The sequence below is a fragment of the Capricornis sumatraensis genome, chromosome 3 (genome assembly GCF_032405125.1).
Source record: "Capricornis sumatraensis isolate serow.1 chromosome 3, serow.2, whole genome shotgun sequence".
Lineage (NCBI taxonomy): Eukaryota > Metazoa > Chordata > Mammalia > Artiodactyla > Bovidae > Capricornis > Capricornis sumatraensis.
The window spans coordinates 41,832,821-41,851,827 of record NC_091071.1 but is presented as its reverse complement, the minus strand read 5'-3'; the positions used below and the strand labels follow the sequence as shown (position 1 = coordinate 41,851,827).

The 19,007-nt window shown below is 62.6% G+C and overlaps 1 protein-coding gene across 1 annotated transcript; it reads left to right on the top strand.

Annotated features, from left to right (window-relative positions):
• The first annotated feature begins 64 nt into the window (after positions 1–64).
• PIGQ (phosphatidylinositol glycan anchor biosynthesis class Q) lies at positions 65–11,173 on the top strand. The gene is made up of 11 exons (XM_068967864.1): positions 65–152; positions 2,944–3,642; positions 5,186–5,317; positions 5,397–5,517; positions 6,888–7,014; positions 7,212–7,365; positions 7,482–7,593; positions 8,159–8,239; positions 8,745–8,859; positions 10,136–10,197; positions 10,903–11,173. Exons 2-11 carry the CDS (start codon positions 2,954–2,956, stop codon positions 11,053–11,055), a joined length of 1,746 nt encoding a protein of 581 aa, XP_068823965.1. The 5' UTR covers positions 65–152; positions 2,944–2,953; the 3' UTR covers positions 11,056–11,173.
• The last annotated feature ends 7,834 nt before the right edge of the window (positions 11,174–19,007 follow it).

Sequence of the window (19,007 nt, the reverse complement as noted above, 5' to 3'; positions counted from 1 at the left end):
CGCGGCAACGCCGGGAGCGGGCGGAAATGGGGCTCGTGTCCCGCGGCGCGGCCGCGGCGGGGCTGGGGACCTGGAGCGCCGCCGCCCGCCTAGGCCCGCCCGAAGCGGTCCCCGACCTCAGCCGGACCCCGCTGGCCCAGTGCACGGCCCCGGTGAGCACCGCTGGGGAGGCTGGCGGCCGACGCGGGGCTCTTACCTCTCGGAGACCCCGCTTTCTCAGCCGTAAAGTGGGGGCGCCACCGGAGGCCGGCCGGGGCGGCGACGCCGGGTTCGCGGCGGGCCGCGGGGGCGCTCTGGCAGGGCGTCTGGAGCCCGGCCCTGTGGGGTGAGGGGCGGCCGGCCGGTGCCCTCAGGCCCGCCCCACCCGGTCCCGCCGTGGACCTGGTGGAAGGACATTCAGGGTCAAGGGGACCGGCCATCAGCGCTTTACTGTCGTCCCTGACTGCGGTACAGGCCAAAACCCAGAGCCCTTGATTCGTGTCCTTTCTTCTGAAAAGAGAGGGAGAAAGCCCTCTTTAAACACAATCCTTCTTGTTTTTAAACACAGACGTAAGGAGTAACAAGGAATTCTTGTGAGCTACCAAGGGCAGTGATCAGGAGACTCCCCAGAGGATGGTTTTAGGCAGTGAGGGGGTCCCTGGCCAGTCATAACTGGGCGTTTGCCCTGAATCAGTTCTGACGGAGGACGACAGACTGCCGGCTTCACAAGGTAGATGGTTGAGTTCAGGTCGTGTGGAGAGGGGTGTCCCACAGACTGTTGCCTGACCTGGGATGGTGGGCTGGGTCACAGGGCACCTGGTGTCCTGGGTAGCAGGCAGCTTTCCCGGGCTTGTGCCCTTGTCTTTATTGCAGTTCTTAAAGATGCACACGGTGCCGAGTTACTGCCCCACTTTCTCCCAAATGCACCTCTGCTATCGATTGCCTGCTCTTTCATCTTTTTCTGGCTGTCTGATCTGAGCAGACTTCTTTGTGTTGGTCACTCCCAGAGGCTGAAGTGGGGGTGGGGATGGAAACTTGCCCCTCGATTTAAGAGTTCTTTCTCACTGCCCCACAGATGGGAACACCACCCTCTGCCCTCTGCCGCCTTCTCCAGACATGAGGAGCTCTCCTTCCCCTTTCTTTCTTTCTTTTTTTGATAGGTAAACTTTGTAGATGAAGCATAAAACACATAAAATGCACAGATCGTATGTGTACAGCTCGATGAATTTTCTCCAAGTGAAACCACCGTGTAACCAGCTTTGCCCAGAGCATCTGCTCACTGTTAGGCCAAGTGTGTTTGTCTTCTGACAGTAGCTATGGGTGGTTTTCTTAGCTCCTGTGAGAGGAGTCCCCAAGCAGGGGACTGTGATCCTGTCGTTTGGCTGACCTGGTGGTCGCCACTGGCTGGTGCTGAGAGGCTTGTGCTGTGCTTGCTGCTCCCCGCTGGTGGTCGACATGCATTGGCGGGACTCACACGCAGAATGCCTCTGTCCCTTTTGTGATGCCCTTGACAGGTGTCAGGAGACGGGGCGGCCCTTGATGCCCCTGCCAGTGGCCACAGGGACTTGGCCCGGGGCTGCCTTTGGGCTCCAGGTTTCCCTGCAGACGTCATGTTGCCTGCTGTCTCTGATCTCTGCAGGGAGGGGCATTTGGGAGTCTGGCTGCTGCTGGGCTCAGGGGACCCTTTCAGTCAGAATCCACAGGTGGGAGAGGTCTCTCCCTCCAGCCCACTCTGGGTGCCCTGGAGGGGAGGAAAGTAGCTGCCCCAGTTGCCTGTTAAGTCCTGGGCGTGTGAGGCCCCCTCCAGAGCCCCCCGACCCTCAGGAAAGGGCTCCCTCAAAGTCACACCTCAGCCTCGCTGGCCCCCTGTCCCCAAGGGCCTGATGAGCCCTGGGGCCTAGAGGGCCAGGCTCAGTGAGAGGCCTGTGTCCCTCCTTCAGGTATGGCAGGGCGCTGCTGTGTGCTTTGTGCTGACAGTGGGGTCGTTCGTGTCTGGGAGGGGGCTAGAGCCCCAGCGAACCCTCACCAAGGCGAAGCTCCTGCCCGCCAGGCCCACCAGGGTGGGACATGGAGAGCTGCTGAGAGTTGGCTTCTCAGCAGGCTGACACTTGTGCAGGGCGAGGCTCGCAGCCCCGCAGGACTCAGAAACCTTGGCCTACCGGGGAGGTTGTTGCTGCCCAGGATCACATGAAGGCTGAGGAGCGCCACCCCCACCTCTATAGCCTGTGGGGGGAGGTCCTGAGGGAGGTGCTCAGCTGTGACAAGAGGGTGGGGCCCCAGGGAGGGGTGGGCCCCACGCAGCTGGAGGCTGGGGCAGGGTGGATGCCGGTGGATCCCAGCCTGAGCACCAAGGCTCCCCAGGGGCTCACTGGGGCACCAAGCACATGCTCAGGCATTTTCTGGGGCCCCCACACCAAGGCTCACAGCTACTGGCAGTGGGCACGCGCCTGACTTTCCTCAGCTCAGCAGTGATTTGTTTAGGTGCGCATCTTGTTCTTGCTAGCTTAGTAAGTAAATCAAGCTTTGAGATGTTTAAATTACTTTAATTGTTAATGAGATTGTAGGTTTTCCCTTGTGCTGCAGTCAAAAAACTGTAATCAGTTCTTTAAAAACAAAAATTTAGCCCTGTGCTCAGCCCCGAGTAGGCTGTAAGTGGCGCTGAGTTTCAGGTGCTTGTGTCTGGAGGAGGGAAGCCTGGCCCTGCCTCTTGGGTGGGGGTGGGCATGGCCTGGGCCTGTGCACACTGCAGCCCAGGGCGGAGATGGGCAGCTGGGGGCTCCACCGCTAGCCTCGTGACTAGACCTGAAGCGGGGTCAGTCTGTGGGCTCAGTGGCCACGTGGACGTGTCTGTCAGGGTCGTCTGAGCCACAAGTCGTGGCCAGAGCCTGTCTCCCCGGCACTGGCAGCCACCCTGGGCCCTCGCAGGGTGGTGGTGGCTCTGAGCTGAGCCCTCCTCTCTTCCAGCGGCCCCAGCATGGTGCTCAAGGCCTTCTTCCCCACGTGCTGCACCTCGGCGGATAGCGGCCTCCTGGTGGGACGGTGGGTCCCGGAGCAGAGCAGTGCTGTGGTTCTGGCTGTGGTGCACTTTCCCTTCATCCCCGTCCAGGTCAAGGAGCTCCTGGCCCAGGTACAGCAGGCCAGCCAGGTGGGCGTGGCCGTGCTGGGCACCTGGTGCCACCGCCGGCAGGAGACGGAGGAGAGCCTGGGCCACTTCCTGGAGGGCCTGGGTGCCCTCTTCTCCCACGAGCCCTGGCTGCAGCTGTGTCGAGAGAGGGGCAGCAAGTCTTGGAGCTGCAAGGCCACCCGGCGGCAGGGGCCCGCACCCCTCACCCCCGTCTGCGAGGACCAGGTCATGCTCGTCTTCTACGACCAGCGCAAGGTGCTGCTGTCACGGCTGCACCCGCCCGCGGCCCTGCCCGAGCGCCAGGCCGGGGATGCCACAGCCAGCGCGGGCGGCCTAGCTGCCGTCTTTGACACAGTGGCGCGGAGTGAGGTGCTCTTCCAAAGTGACCGGTTCGATGAGGGCCCCGTGCGGCTGACGCACTGGCAATCGGAGGGTGTGGAGGCCAGCATCCTCGTGGAGCTGGCCAAGCGTGCTGCGGGGCCCATCTGCCTGCTGCTGGCCTGTCTGCTGTCACTGATCTCCGCTGCCAGCGCCTGTCGGTAGGTGTCCCCGGGGCGGGGCGAGTAGGTTGGGCTCACAGAGGCCAGATGGGCCCTTCTGAGGCCCACGCTGCCCCTGCACCCCGCTCTCATCCTGCACCCCGTCCCCACTGGGGGCTGCTCTCCTGGTGCCTCTTGCTTAGGGTAAATACAGGCTTCCCGGCAGCCTCAGTGGTTGCGTGGGACCCTCAGACAGCTCAGGCCCCAACAGGGAACGTAGGTGCTGGGGGGACCCGGGCTGTTCCGCACAGGGTCCCCTGTTGGTCTCCTGGCACTTGCCCACCCCCTTCCCTGGCACTGCAGGAGCGGCTGCCCTGGGAGGCTGTGGGCAGTAGCCCCTCGCTGTCTGCCGGGGGCTGGTCTCGGGGTTCACCAGAGCACTCCTGGCTGTGGGCCCTCTCCCTGTGAGAAGCCCTCAGAGGCACTGCTGGGTGCAGAACAGCCGTGCTATACCCTAGATCGAGGGGTTTGGCTTCAGGTCTGGGGATGGGCCTCACCAACTCCCCAGGGGCTCTGGGGGCATGTGGCCCTGTCCCCATAGAGAGACCCCAGCAGCTGTGTATGCGCAGCACCTTAGGTTATGGGGGCTGCTAGTGTTTTGACCTGTGGAGTGGGTTCCAGAACTTCATGAAATGAGTCATGTGAAAGTGTCTGGGCTTGCCTGGGGGCACTTTTGAGAAGAGAAGGTCCTTTGCTTTTGTTGGCTTTCAAAGAACGCAAGAACAGCTGTGAGCTGCTCGCGTGCCCCCAGTCCCGAAGACCCAGAGGCAGGTGCTAGTCCTTGTGGCCATCAGGAGCCCTGGGACATCAGTTTGAGGCCTGGCTGTGGCTGCAGGAGCGAAGTCCCAGGGGCCTGGCCTGGGCCTTGGGGAGACCCTGCGCATCGCCTGCCTTCCACTGGGTGGAAGGGGGGTGTGCTGACCGCATTTCTCTCTGGGAGTTGGGTCAAAGTCTAAACCTCCAGGGTCAAGGCTGCCATCCCCCGGGGGCCCTGAGCGTGCTCTCGTTCCCCCCGGGGCCCTGAGCGTGCTCTCCTTCTCCCCGGGGGCCTTAGCGTGCTCCTTTGGTGGCCCTGCACTTGGCAGGTGGCCCCTCGGCCCCTCTGGCCAATAGCAGGGCTCTGGGTTGCCCTGGAGTCAGGCACTGAGTTGCCATTGGACATTTTGTTCACCTTTGCTTGAGAACACACCCCTCAACATCTGCAGGTCTGTGAAGCGTCTGGTGCTTCCTTTGCTGCATGAGGGGTCAGTCTTGTTGGGCTTGACCCTTGACACGGTTGTCCGCCGAGCAGGTGCTCAGCTTCAGTGCCTGGAGTCAGCACCTCGTGTTCCCAGTTGATAGGAGCGACTGCGACCCCCGCTGGGCTGCCCACCGGGGCCCTCCCCTGTGTCCACAGCCCGCGGAGTTCACAGTGTGGCCACGGGTGTTTGGGGCCACCAGGGCCTTTTTCCTCTGCACGTTGAGGGGTAGTGGCTGTGGCCGTGGCAGCCCCAACGCAGGGAAACCCGAGGCCCCGAAGGCCCATCACCTCCGTGCCCCGCAGGGTGTTCCGGCCGTGGCAGCTGTCCTTCATCTGGAGCAAGCTGTCCACCTGCGAGCAGCTCAGGCACCGGCTGGACCAGCTCACGCTCGTCGTCAGCGCCCACAGGGCCGGGGGCCCCACCCAGCTGATGAGGTGCGGGCGCTGCAGTCCCCCGCCCCCCGCTGACCCCCGCGGCTGCCCGCACGCTCACGCCCGCTGAACCTGCTTCCAGGAAGGCCAACACTCTGGTCTCCGTGCTGCTCGACATGGCCCTGGGCCTCCTGCTGCTGTCCTGGCTGCACAGGAAGGACCGCTTCGCTCAGCTGGCTGAGGCGCTCGTCCCCGTGGCTGACGTGAGTTGGCGGGAGGGCCCTGGCTGCTCTCCAGCACCTGCTTCCCGGGGGCAGGGCAGGCCTTTCCTGGGAGCAGCTCTCAGCGGGCCCGCCCGGTCCCGTCACAGCCACTGTGTCCTGCGGAAACTGTGGAGCTGCGTAGACGTGGGCCCTGCAGCTGGGCCACCTTGCCGCTGCTGGCCTCGGCCTTCCCGTCCTGGCGGTGGCCGTCTGGAGCCCCTTTCCAGGCTTTGCAGGGGCGCCGCCTGCCTGCCAGGCCCAGGTCCCGGCGCCCCGTGGCCCTGCTGTGCGCGGTCATTTCTGCTCTCCTGGCCATCCGCCCGGGCCTGTGCACAGTCAGCGGGTCAGTGTCCCGGAGACCCTGTGCCCCTAGGCCACTCTCTGTGGCACACTCAGCCTCCCGCCTGCCCTTCACGCCTGTTCTGTGGCTCCCGCGCTGAGGGCCAGAAGCCCCAGCCTCCTCTCCCAACCACAGCCGCCCGCCCGCTGTCCGTCCACACCGGCTCTGAGCCCTCCTCCTCTCTACCATCTCTGCACTTGTATCAGGAGCTTGTCTTTTTGCCTAGGACAGCCCCTCAGCACCCCTCCCAGGCCTCTGGGGCTCTCTTGGCCCTGGGCGTGGTCAAGCGGCTGAGATCTGGCTGTAGCATCCCTGTGGGCTCAGCCACTCCTGCTATCATTAGTCTCCAGTCACAGATGGACACTGGGCCTGCTGGTGGCCAGGACCCCAAAGGGCAGGAGCCCACAGGCTGAGTCCCGTAGCTTCTAAGGGAGGCCTGGCCCAAGAGGGAGGAGGGGGACCTGGGGGCTGGGAGGGGGCTCGGCCACTCCACCCATTTCATCCCCGCTCTGCCTTTTGGCCAGTTTTATCCTAGGCCTCTTTTCTGCAGAATTGCTCAGAAATATAAATATTTAATTTAAAAATGAAAGCCTCTTCCTGCTGCCAAGTTCTTACCCTTTAAATATTAAATAAGCTCTATTTATAAAGAACATTCTGTTCCCTTCTCACTGCCCCAGATGCAGCAGAGGCTGTCACCCAGGGCTGGGAGAGGCCTGCGTGCAGGCGGGAGGGGCTGGCAGATGGGGCAGGGACAGGGCGCCTGTGGCCCCCCATGGGTGCCGAGGCCCAGTCCTGAGGGCCCGCCTGCCACGCTGGCACCGTGCTCCTCCTGGGGTGGCCAGGACGGGGGTTGGCTTACTTGCTCCTTGTGAGGCCCTGTGCCAGACCCTCACCCGTCGTCATTCTTCCCTCCGTGGGATCCTCCAGCTACCCCACCCCTGCCCAGCTCGTGGGCCCCTGATGGGCTTGACTCCCCAGGCTCATCTAGGGTCCCCAGGCAGGTCACCGGGTGACACCCCCATCCTTGCAGCGTGTGGCCGAGGAGCTCCAGCATCTGCTGCAGTGGTTGATGGGCGCACCCGCCGGGCTCAAGATGAACCGGGCGCTGGACCAGGTGCTGGGCCGCTTCTTCCTGTACCACATCCACCTGTGGATCAGTGAGTGCCTGCCAGCCCCGCAGGGCGAGCCCCGGAGACAGGCCCAGCCGAGCGCGAATGGGGCCCCTTGGCCTCGGCTTCCTGTCGGCCCAGCACCCTGTGTGTGGAGCTGGGCCACACCTTGGGCAGCCATCCTCGGGCAGCACCGGGGCCTGTGGGACCCCGGGCGCCCCTCAAGGCTGACCCCGTCCCACCAGGCTACATCCACCTCATGTCCCCCTTCATCGAGCACATCCTGTGGCACTTGGGTCTCTCGGCCTGCCTGGGCTTGACAGTCGCCCTGTCCATCCTGTCGGACATCATCTCCCTTCTCACCTTCCACATCTACTGCTTCTACGTCTATGGCGCCAGGTGGGTGTGTCCCCCCTACCGCGGGCCGGCGCGTGCAGCCCTGGGCCCTGGGCGCAGACAGGCTCCTGGGCCGGGGGGTGTGGGGCGGCCCCCACCCTGACAGCAGTGGCCTGCAGGCTCTACTGCCTGAAGATCCACGGCCTGTCCTCGCTGTGGCGCCTGTTCCGAGGGAAGAAATGGAACGTCCTGCGCCAGCGTGTGGACTCCTGCTCCTATGACCTGGACCAGGTACCAGCTCCGTCCAGCCGGCCTTCCGCCTGCACCGGCCCGTGCAGTGGCTCGGGCATCACAAGGGGCAGCCTCGCTCCTGCTCCGCAGGCCCCGGGGGTGCAGGGAGCTGCAAGGGGCAGGGTGTACACGGGGCCACAACAGGGCAGAACTCGCCGCAGGCAGGGACAGACCCTGGTCCGGGAGGCTGCAGGGCAGCAGGCGCTGGAGGTGAGTGTGCATGGGGCCTGGGTTGTCCTGTTAGCTTGTCCACACCTGCCGCAGGGACCCTGAGTGCTGACCTTCAGAGTGTTCTTCTCCTGACTGACTTTCACCCCCTCCTGTCTAGTGTATGGGCTGCACACCTCTCAGCTGGTCCTGCCTCTGCCCACTCTCTGCCATTGTGTCACCCGGTCTGGAGGGCAGGCGTCCCTCCCAGGACTGGGGAGGGCTGTCCCGAGTGGCGTCAGGCAGCGGCCGGTGCTCCATCTCTGGACTCGCGGAGGGGCTGTGGTCAGTGTAGGCGGGGGCGCCCCCAGCGTGGGGCTCTTGCTGCTGCTGATGCCGGCGTCCTTTTTCCTCGTAGCTGTTCATCGGGACCTTGCTCTTCACCATCCTGATTTTCCTACTGCCCACCACAGCCCTGTACTACCTGGTGTTCACCCTGGTGAGCCGAGCGCCGCGTCCGGGGCCCTGGCCCACAGTGCGCAGAGTGGTGACTGCTGGCTCTGCCTGCCAGCGGGCAGCTGTGGGAAGACCACCAGCCCGTGCCGGCCACAACAGAGGGTGGCTGTTCTGGACTCTGTACTGGGGCCTGGAGCAGGCAGGGGTCCACCCTGGAGGGTACCACCCCCTACCACCCTGGGACATGCCGCTGGATGCATGGAGGGCAGGGCTGTCTGTGGTGCACGGGGGGCGGAGTGTGGCCAGCAGGAGAGGCGTGGTACCCAGGTGGCTGGGCTGAGGGGCCAGTGGCGTGTGTCCCTGGATTGGAGTGCCCTGTCTTCTGACCAAGCGGGAGGGGGTTTCCTGTCTCCTGTGCTCAGGCCTCAGGTTCAGGGCTGGGCCCCTGCCTGCCCTGGGGACCTGTCAGGCCGCTCGGCTCAGGCGTGTGCAGTGTGGCTCTGGCCACGGTCCCAGGCCCAAGGCCCTGAGCACCGTCTGTACTGCAGCTCCGGCTCCTGGTGGTCACTGTGCAGGGCCTGGTCCATCTGCTCGTGGACCTCATCAACTCGCTGCCGCTGTACTCGCTTGGCCTCCGGCTGTGCCGGCCCTACAGGCTTGCAGGTAGGTCTGCACGCTGGCTAGGGAGCACGCCCGGGGCCCTGGAAGCCGCGGTGTGTGCAGCAGGCGGGCAGGGGGCACAGGGTCCTGGTTCTGGGGCGTGAGCTGCAGGGGGAGCCCCACCTTCAGGCTCAGAGGCCACAGGCACAGTCCTCCTGTCTCCTGAGCCTTTCTCGGGATGAGTGTGCAGTTTGCTCGGAAGCGTGCCTGCAGTGTAGTGTGGGCAGTGCCTGTGTGGGGCTCAGAAGAGAGATGTGTTCCCTGTGGCTGTGAGACTGTGTGCCTGCTGGCATCCCTCCACTGGGGGCTGACCCCCCAGAAGACTTCTGCCTGCTGGGGCCACGCTGGCCAGCCCAGCCACCCCCACTGGCCCCCCTGCAGGCAGAGGCCCCTGTCTGCACGCTGACACCAGCCACAGGTTGGCCAGATGCCCCTGACGGGAGGCCGTCCCCACTGCAGGCCTAGGGAGTCCCGACCCGACTGGTCAGAGTTGTGGTCCAGCCTATCCAGTGCAGGGTCTTTGAACAGTTGGGGAACCTGGGGGTTCCTGGCGTGGCCCCCAGGTGACCAGTGTGCCCAGGAGGCCCTGGGCTGGTTTGCAGCCAGCAGCTCGGCCCACCCCAGAGCTCATGGTGGCTGCTCGCAGTCAGTGTGGAGTCAGGAGACACGAATGTGCGTGTTTGCGGGCTTCGGGCCTTGAGTCTGTCCGCCAGATGTTCTCAAACCCTCTTTCCAAGAGCTTCCTCCACTGACCCCCAGTGGCTCAGGCTCCCTCAGCCCCCACTATACCTCAGCCCCTGGACCCGGCACCTCCCTGGCCCCTCCCGCGCTCAGGCCTGCACAGTCCTTTTAAGTTCACAGGAAAGGCCGCAGATGCCGTCTCTTCTCTCCACTGCATTGCCTTGGGACCTCTTCATCAATTAATAATTAGCTCCTGTTTCTCCTTTTAAGAGCCTTCCACCTTGGGGATCCCCAGGCCTGGGAGCCTACACTGCAGGCCAGAGTGTGGTGGGTCCCCGAGTCAGCCGCGCTGGAAGGCACTGCGATGAGCAGGGTTCCCGCCCCCCAGCAGGTGCCGTGTCCACTCTAGGAGACCTCTGCCCTGCTCACAGAGCAGCACGGCCTGCTGGCTCTTCCCTGCCTGCAGACCCTGGGCTTTGGTCTCAGTGCGATTCTGCCGGAGCTCTGGTGAGGGGCGGCTGCTGCCCACAGCCGGCAGCCCTCCGAGGGGCGCACTGCGGGGGCTGCCCTCCCTCACTGGGCCTCGCTCTCCTCGCAGCCGGTGTGAAATTCCGGGTCCTGGAGCATGAGGCCGGCCGGCCCCTGCGCCTCCTGATGCAGGTAAGGCCTCCCCGCGGCCCTTGCGTTGCTGCCTGTAGACAGGCGCCCTGCCCACTGTGAGGCCCCTTGTTCTGGGGCATGTTTTCTGCCCCCCTGGTGGGGGGCCTCAGGGGTCCTGGGGAGACTCCCCTGCCCCCAAGGCCTTTGGGCACCATGACGCCCCCTCTGCCTGGGCCCTCCCCCAGCGTGGAATCCCTGTGGTGTGCCAGACACCCTGGGGCACCCAGGTTCTGCCTGCTGGGCCCTGCGTCCCTGTGTCCTGCCCTGGGCCGGGGCTCCATCTCCAGGCAGGATAGCAGAGACTTGGCACAGGCCAGCCCTGTTGGGTTGGGGCCTGTCCCGCTGGGGCCGTGGGCCAGTTGCCGGAGGCGCAGAAGCAGCCAGGCTGGCCTGAGAGGAGAGTTCAGAGGCTAAGGAGCCCGTGTGGTTTTCCGGGGAGGCTCCTACAAGCCGAGCGAGTCCTGGAGTTGGGGGTCGGCCCCCGCAGCCAGGCTAGAGCACGGCACTGCTGACTGAGGCCCAGGCCTGCCTCCCGAGCTGCCTGCCCCGACCCATGTGCCCCAGCGAGAGCGTGTCTGGCTCGGAGCCAGCCCTGCCCTGCGGTTGTCCAGCCCAGGGACCCCGGGACAGCCTGCGAGGCCTGGGGAGGGAGTCCCACGGGGTTGGGGGCCACGTCCCGGCTGATCGCTGCCCTTGTGCTTCCAGATAAACCCCCTGCCCTTCAGCCGTGTGGTGCACATCTACCGCCTCCCCAGCTGTGGCTGCCCCCCCAAGCACTCCTGGGGCTCCCTGTGCCGCAGGCTGTTCTTCGGAGAGCTCATCTACCCCTGGAGACAGAGAGGGGACAAGGAGGACTGAGGGCCCGGCCCCTGGCCCGCCTCGCACCGCCATCTGCCAGGTGTCAGGGCGGCACACACCTCTTGCTGCCCCTGGTTGTCGGGGCCTCTCTAGGCCCTGCCCGTCGCATCTCCGCCCGACTCCGGTCCTGGGAGTGATGAGGAGGGGGATGCGTGTGGTCAGCCAGGCCAGCGCCCAGCTTCAGCACCATCAGTTCTGCCTCGGGGACCCCTGCTGACCTGTTGTGACGGCACGGTTCACCTGGTCCCACTGGCCCCTGGGCCTACCCCAGACCCGGACGGGTGTGCAGAGCCCTGCCTCTGCCCACTTTGCCCGTTCCCGGTGGGATGGGCCAACAGGTCTTCCTGGCTGCTCCCCTGCACCCCACCCTGTCATGGGTAGGGGGGCTCTTCCCAGGGTGCACTCAAGTAACCTCGAGACTCTGGCCCCCAAGGGTCTCCTTCCCTGGGGGCTGCCCCCTGGGGTCCCCAGTGCCTTCCAGCTTGTCTCAGTGGGGGAAGCCAGCCAGTCTGGGGCTCCAAGCCGCTGCCAACCCCCAGCCCGGTCCAGTGGTTCCAGGAAGCTGGACAGCAGCACCCGTGGCACCAAGTCACAGGGCTTCCTGTCGACGCTCTGGGGAGACTGTTCTATAGCAGGAGCTGCCCACGGACCTCTGGGTGTGTCTCAGTGAAGCCAGGCCACGGGGTGCCCCTACTGGCAGCAGGGACCCGGCCACCTGGCTGCCCGTTCCCACCCTACTCCCTGCAGGAACAGGCTTGTTGGCTATATCTTCCATCCTGACACTGGCCTGTGGCAGGGGCAGGCAGCCCCCAGGCAGGGGTCCCAGCGCTGGTCTGTACCTGCCTGGCAGCCACAGGCAGGATCTGGGTGTGAGTGTGAGCCCAGAGTCCTGGGGGTAGGAGGCCTCAAGAGGCGGTGGTGTCATGTACAGCCTGTCATTATGAAGGCGGAGATGTGTGTGCAACAGGCGGTGGGGCTGTGCCCCCGTCCACCCAGGCACTCGGGACTGCCCACCTGACACCCACGCTCCCCCTCTAGGGGCTACAGTGGGGAGGTCTGGGTGCATCCCCACAGCCCAGGGTCAGGAGGGTGGGTCCTGGCTCTGTCTTTTCTGCTGGGACAATAAAGCCTCCAATGTGCTTGGAGTGCGCCACTGTGCCTTCATCAGCACTTGAGCAATGGGTCTGGGGAGGTGCCCCTTCTGGGGCGGGAGCCCCCACTGTCTGTCCTGAGATGATGACCAAGCTGGGGGCCAGTGGGCACTCTGCAGGCCTCTGCAGATCTGGGGGCTGGGTCTGTAGCCCCTTGAAGATGTCCTGGTGTGGATGAACGGACCCAGGGCCACTTGCTTTCTCGTTTGGGCCTTGCCCTGGCGTGAGGGGCTCCCAGAGCAGGACACGGGCCCGGGGTACAGGCCTCTGGGTGAGTGAGAAGCTCTGATAAGTGTGTTGTTGCCTGAGACTTGGGACTCCACACACGGAAGGGGTACTTCCTGACTCTTCCGTCCTGCAGCCTCCAGGGCCTGCGGGTGGCTGCTCTGAGCCTGCTATCCGGGCTGTGGGGGAGAGTAGAAGCCTGAAGAGGCCACTTGGCAACTTCCAGGCCAGCCTCTCCACCGGGGTCAGCAGAGGACCCATGTGGGGCCTGGCGGGCAGGACCACACCCCATATTCTGCTGAGAAGGGTCTCCACCTATAGAAACAGCACCCGGGGCCTGCCTCACCTGCTGAATTCTCCCCCGCTCCACTCAGCCTGCTGGGCAGCGGTAGCCACATTTTCCGGCCTTGTCAGGCAGCTGTCACTTGTTCCGGGTATAGGACTGCCTGCCCATCTCCCAAGGGCCAGGCCTGGCCCCAGAGCCGGCAGAGGGAACAGTGGCCACTGGCAGCCACTGAGACACGCCACCTGCAAGTCCCAGCTGCTCCCATCCTGTCTGGCCTCTGGACTTATATGGCTTTCATCAATGGTCCCCACCCCAGCCCAGGGCTCTGACCGCTCCTACCACGCTGACCTGGTAGGGCTTTGTGCTACATACAGCTCAGGCTGCCCTGAGAAATGGACAATTCCCCTTTCATCTGGGGGCACTACCTCCCTGACAGGTCTTCACGGCCGCCCACAGAGGAGGGCCCGGTGCTCTTCTGCAGCAGAGATGGGCTCAGAGAGGGACCGCCGGCTGCTGAAGCAGGCAGCCTGAGGCCCACAGTGCGCTCCCGCTGTGACTTCTCACCAGGAGACAGCTGGCACACCACTTCGCGCCCTTCACCAGATCCCCGTGGCTACCGGCTTGCTGCGGCCGCTTTGTTGAGCTCATACTCTGATCATCAGTTGCCCCTAACTGTGCCCTGAAAGGCCCAGTGTACCTCCTGTCTTGTGGGGCCAAGGCCTGACCTCTGTACCCAGGGCACAGTGAGGCAAAGGGCGACTTGAGGGGGGCGGGTTCGCTGGTGATCCTGGGCTTCAGCTCCTGTGCTCTTGGTGGGAACAGGCACATGCCACTGTGACCTCAGGCATCGCCTTGGGAGGAACACTGAGTGCCCATCCCTGTGAAGTCAGCCTGACACACCAGGGCCGCCTCTGCAAGCTGCTGTCCCTTCCACGTGACAGTGACCAGTACAGAGATACCGTGGCCCCCTGTTCTGTCCCTCCTCCTACTCTGGCCCACTGGTTGCAGCGTCCCCTGCTGGTTCCTGCTGGGCGTGCACATGCTCCAGCGCCCTCCACCTGAGGCACTGCAGTGGGGCCTCTCTTGGCAGCAGGCCCGGGCCCAGGGTTGGAGGTTGAGTAACCAGCGGGCCAGTTACTCAGTCACTTGGGTGATGCGCCAGTCATTTGTGTGACTCACCCCATGGGTGGACCCCAGGCCCTACTCAGTGGGGAGAGGGAGATGCCCCAGACCACTTCTTTGTTCCCCTCTCTGGATAGAGGCTGGGTCTGGGGGCCTGGCCCCAGCCAGTGGATGGGCAGACTGCAGGGGACACCATCAGGCTCTTCACCAGAGGGGCCCAGAGTGACCCTTGACCACCCAGTACCTGGGTGCCTTGTGGGGCTGACCCAGGACTTGTGAGTGGAGGGCTGTTCTGGGCTGCTGTGTCCTTGGCCTCAGGCTCCTCAAAGGTCATCCCTGCAGAAAGGCATGAGCTATGTGGAGGCCAGCTCCTCTACCCACAGGGCCTGCTGGGCTCAGGGAAGGGCACCCCTCCACCATCCCTCCCTTGTCTGGGGCCCCCAGCTCCAGACCCTGTGGGTTCTTGCTAAGCCCTTCTGCCCTGGGGCTGGGAGGTCAGAGCCCAGAGAGGACAGTGGCGCTGGAAACTGCTGAGTCTGCAGGGCGGGAGGCACCTGCGAGGCTGCTGCATCTTTCTCCCAGGACTGGACTCCATGGACAGGTCTCGGGGGGCCACACCTGCTGCACAGGCTCTGGTAAGGACCCAGTGGCCTCGCTCCGTCCTGGGTAATGGAGAACCGGGGAGCAGGGGCCCCCAGTCCTGAGGTACAAAGGGTGGTTTTGACTTAAAATTCTCTTCAAAGTGCTATAAGTTTCTCACCCACTATCCCTTCCAAGCAGCCACAGACTGCGAGAAAGAAATGTCACCACCAGTGAGGAGTGGCTTCCGAGCAGGGAGAAGGCAAGGCCAGGCAGAGGTGGGCTCCAAGGTTGGTGCAGTGACCTCTGCAGGAGTTTTGGCTTGGCTGTGGCTCTCCAGCCCCGCCAGCTGAGGACTAACGAGACTCGGCCCACGGGCTGGCGTTTCTGTGAACAGTGTTGTGGGAGGATGTGCCCTGTCTTGGCATGCTGGTGGCCCTGTCTGCCATGGGCCAGCATCCAGGCTATGGCTGCTCTGGATTATGAGTGAACCGGATGGCCCTGCCCACCACCCTGCCCATGAGTGCCCCAGAGCTAGGAGGGTACCAAGAGCCTCTCCCTGCAGGCAGGTGAGAAAGGGCCCGGTGCTCACCAGGTGCTGTGCGCCCAAAAGAGCGACCAGGCCTCCTTAGGAGGCCTCCCCTGGTGCCCCACCAAAGTGAAATGGCAGTGTCCACACGGCTCACTGCTCACTGCAGGTTATCTGCAGCTTGTGGGGGGTGGTCACTCAGTTGTGCCCCTGCCACGCAGAGGTCTGCTCCCTGTGAAGACCACTAACTGCTGGAGAATGGCCCGGGCTCGGTGACCTGCTAGGAAGAGTTCCCGGTGGCCTCTTGCTCGCCTCCTGGGCACGCGCCAGTTGAGCTGTCCTCGGGGCCTAGTTGCTGTGCTGGCATGCTTGTTCCCTCTGGATGCAGTCTTTCTAGGGAGCCCCAACGAATGTGGCCTCTGCCAGTTCGGGTCCTTTTCATTGACTTACTGTTTTCAATGTCTTTATTAAGCCATACTTTACATATTACAAAATACACCCATTTCAAGTGTACAATTCTTGAGTTTTACAAAATATTTGGCCACACTGGATCTTAGTTGTAGCATGTGGGACCTAGTTCCCTGACCAGGGATCAAACCCAGGCCCTCTGCATTGGAGCACAGAGTCCTTGTCACTGGACCACTAGGGAAGTCCCTACAGTCACTGGATTTTTAATAGCTTTACCAAGTAGTATAACCATCACCACTGTTAGAACATTTTCATCATCCCAGAGACGTTGTGCCCAGTAAGCAGGCACTCACCGTTTCCCCTCCCCCAGGTCCTGGCAACCACTGATTACTTTCTGTGGACTTGCCTATTCTGGATGTTTCATATAAACGTACTAGGCATTAGCACTTTATTCCTTTTTACGAATGAAAATCTGTTGTTTGGATACGCCACATCTTGTTTATCTATTGATTTGCTGATGGACATTTGAGTTGTTTCCACCTGTTGGTTACTGTGAGTAATGTTACTGTGAGTAATGTTGCTGTGAACATTCATACGCTAGTTTTTGTATAAGAGTATGTTTACATTTCTCTAGGAGAGAAATTGCTGCATTGTGGAAAAACTTGGCTTAAAGCTCAACATTCAGAAAACGAAGATCATGGCATCTGGTCCCATCACTTCATGGGAAATAGATGGGCAAACAGTGGAAACTGTGTCAGACTTTATTTTTTTGGCCTCCAAAATCACTGTAGATGGTGACTGCAGCCATGAAATTAAAAGAAGCTTACTCCTTGGAAGAAAAGTTATGACCAACCTAGATAGCATATTGAAAAGCAGAGACATTACTTTGCCAACAAAGGTCCTCTAGTCAAGGCTATGGTTTTTCCAGTGGTCATGTATAGATGTGAGAGTTGAACTGTGAAGAAAGCTGAGCGCCAAAGAATTGATGCCTTTGAACTACGGTGTTGGAGAAGACTCTTGAGAGTCCCTTGGACTGCAAGGAGATCAACCCTGGGATTTCTTTGGAAGGAATGATGCTAAAGCTGAAACTCTAGTACTTTGGCCACCTCATGCGAAGAGTTGACTCACTGGAAAAGACTCTGATGCTGGGAGGGACTGGGGGCAGAAGGGAATGACAGAGGATGAGATGGCTGGATGGCATCACTGACTCGATGGATGTGAGTCTGAGTGAAGTCCGGGAGATGGTGATGGACAGGGAGGCCTGGCGTGCTGCGATTCATGGGATCGCAAAGAGTTGGACACGACTGAGTGACTGAACTGAACTGATGGTACTTTTATGCTGGACTTGTAAAAAATTTTTGTTTATTTTTGGCTGTGCGGGGTCTTTGTGGCTGTGCAGGCTTTTCTCTGGTTGCAGAGAGGGAGCTACTCTCAAGTTGTGGTGTGCAGGTTTCTCACTGAAGTGGCCTCCCTTGTTGCGGAGCACAGGCTCTTGGGCTTCCAGGCTCTAGAGGCTCAGTAATTGTAATGCATGGGCTTGGTTACTCCGTGGCATGTGGAATCTTCCCCGACCAGGGATTAAACCCATGTCTCCTGCATTGGCAGGTGGATTCTTTACCACTGAGCCACTAGGGAAGCCCGTCTGCTAAACTTTGTTAACTACATGTCATGTATGAATATGTTCCCAGGAAAATGTTATCAATGAGAACACCACTCTCCATCCCCAAAGGAAACCATGTTGTCCATTTGGTGAGCATCCTTCGACTTTATCCTGTGCCCATATTATATTTCTCTACACACAAATCTAGAATGAAACGAATTGAAATTTTAAAGCATTCCTGTTAAAGTTACACTGGGTATAACTGTTCTGTCATTTGTCTTCTCAGGTCAGTATTGTTCGCAGTTTACCTCAGTGACTGAAGGGGCTGCGTAAACCTGGTTGATTTAATGGCACCCTATCCCGGGTCTAGGTGGTTTCACCTCTTTCACCATCACTACAATGCCCTACAGTGATTCTTTGAGCTTGTTTCTGACAGCTTCTCCAGGCTAAACAAGACACGGGATTATCATGCTGTCCAACCTCCCTCCCAAAGAGCTGTTCCCCACATCGTGGCCTACATGTGACGTTGCCGATCCAATGGGGAGTATTATTTTGCTTTACTTTCCACCTTGAAGAGTAAAACTGTTATCTTCACACGTGTTTACACGCATTTCTAATCCATCCTGTAAACAACCCCAAAGTCACTTCCTCCTGGAGGCCCCCTGGTCAAACCTCAGAGCCCCACGCCCTGCCCCTCTTCCTGGGGCCCCCACCCGGTCACACCAGCTCCGAGCCGGCAGTGCCATCTTCTCTGGAGCCGGAGGAAAACCAGCGCAATGAGCCCGCCATTCCGCAGCGTCGGGCCATCGGAGCCCCGCTGTCTAACTGCAGACCTTGCCAGGGGAAAACCAGAGGCGAAGGACAGGAGCGGACCTGCTGCGCTGGGGGCCCTGCGCCGCCGCCATGACCCGCGCGTCCCCTCGCCGCCCCGAGCATCTCCTCCTCACCGCCGCCCGCCGCCCTCCTCGATCCTCTGGGCCCGCCCCCTCCTCATCCAGTACTTCACCGCCCCGGCGCCCACGCGAGAGCGGAAGTCCCGCCTCCCGCGGCCACTCCGAGGGCCGACTGGCTCCCCTCTCCGCGCCACGCCCCCTTGTCGGAGAGGGCAGCTTCCGAGGGCACTGAGGCAGGCGGGCCGCTCCGTCCCGTCCGAGGTTTTCGTGGGGGCAGCGGCTGTGACTTTCCCGAGACCTCAGTCCCCCCGCGCGTAGCCGCCTCACCCCGTCTTGGGAACGGCCTCCGTCCTGCTCCGTATGCGGAAGGAGAGGCGTATGCAAACAACCTGGAGCTCCAGGCTCCTGATTGGTGAGCATCTCGGAAGCGGGGCGGGCTCAGAGGCCGATACCGATGTGCGGGCGGTCCAGTTGCTCTGGGAGGGTCTGCAGCGGCGGCCAGTGGCGAAGGGGAGGGCGGGCCGAGGTGCCGTGGGAGCAGGGAGCAGGGTTGCCAGTGAGTCCGCAATGCTCCGTGGGACGCAGCGGGGACAGCGGGGGCTGTGACGGACGTGCAGGCGGACCAGTGCTTCCGGGAAAGCGGGCGGCAGAGGGCCAATGGCGACGGCGGGAAGGCGGGGCACCTACGGGCTTCTCCGCGCGACCTGGCAAGCGGCGGGGCGGGGCATCTGTGATGGACCTGCGCTCGGGCTAATGGCCGCGGAAAGGGGGCGGGGCATGGCCGACGGCGCGGGGGCGGGGCAGCGGCGGGGCGGGGCGCGCGGAGGTCTCGCGGCGAAGTCTGGGAAGCGGGGGCAGGGGCTAGGGTGCCCGTGGTGCTGAAGGACGTGGCCGCCGGCCAATGGCCGTGGTAACGGGGATGGCGGACGACCAATGGCGGCGCGCGGGGCGGGGCGGGGCGGCGGGGCTTAGCGGCGCCTTGCGGGAAGCGGAGGGGCGGCGGCGACTCTGAGGCGAGAAGAGGCTCGGTGGGGGCGGTGGAGGAGGTGCGGGCTGGGCGGCCTCGCTGTCCCCCGGCCCCGCTCATCCGCACCGGCGCCCGCAGGTCGGCCGGAGGCCTCCGCCGCCGGGCTCCGCGGCGCCGTGGGAATGCGGGCTA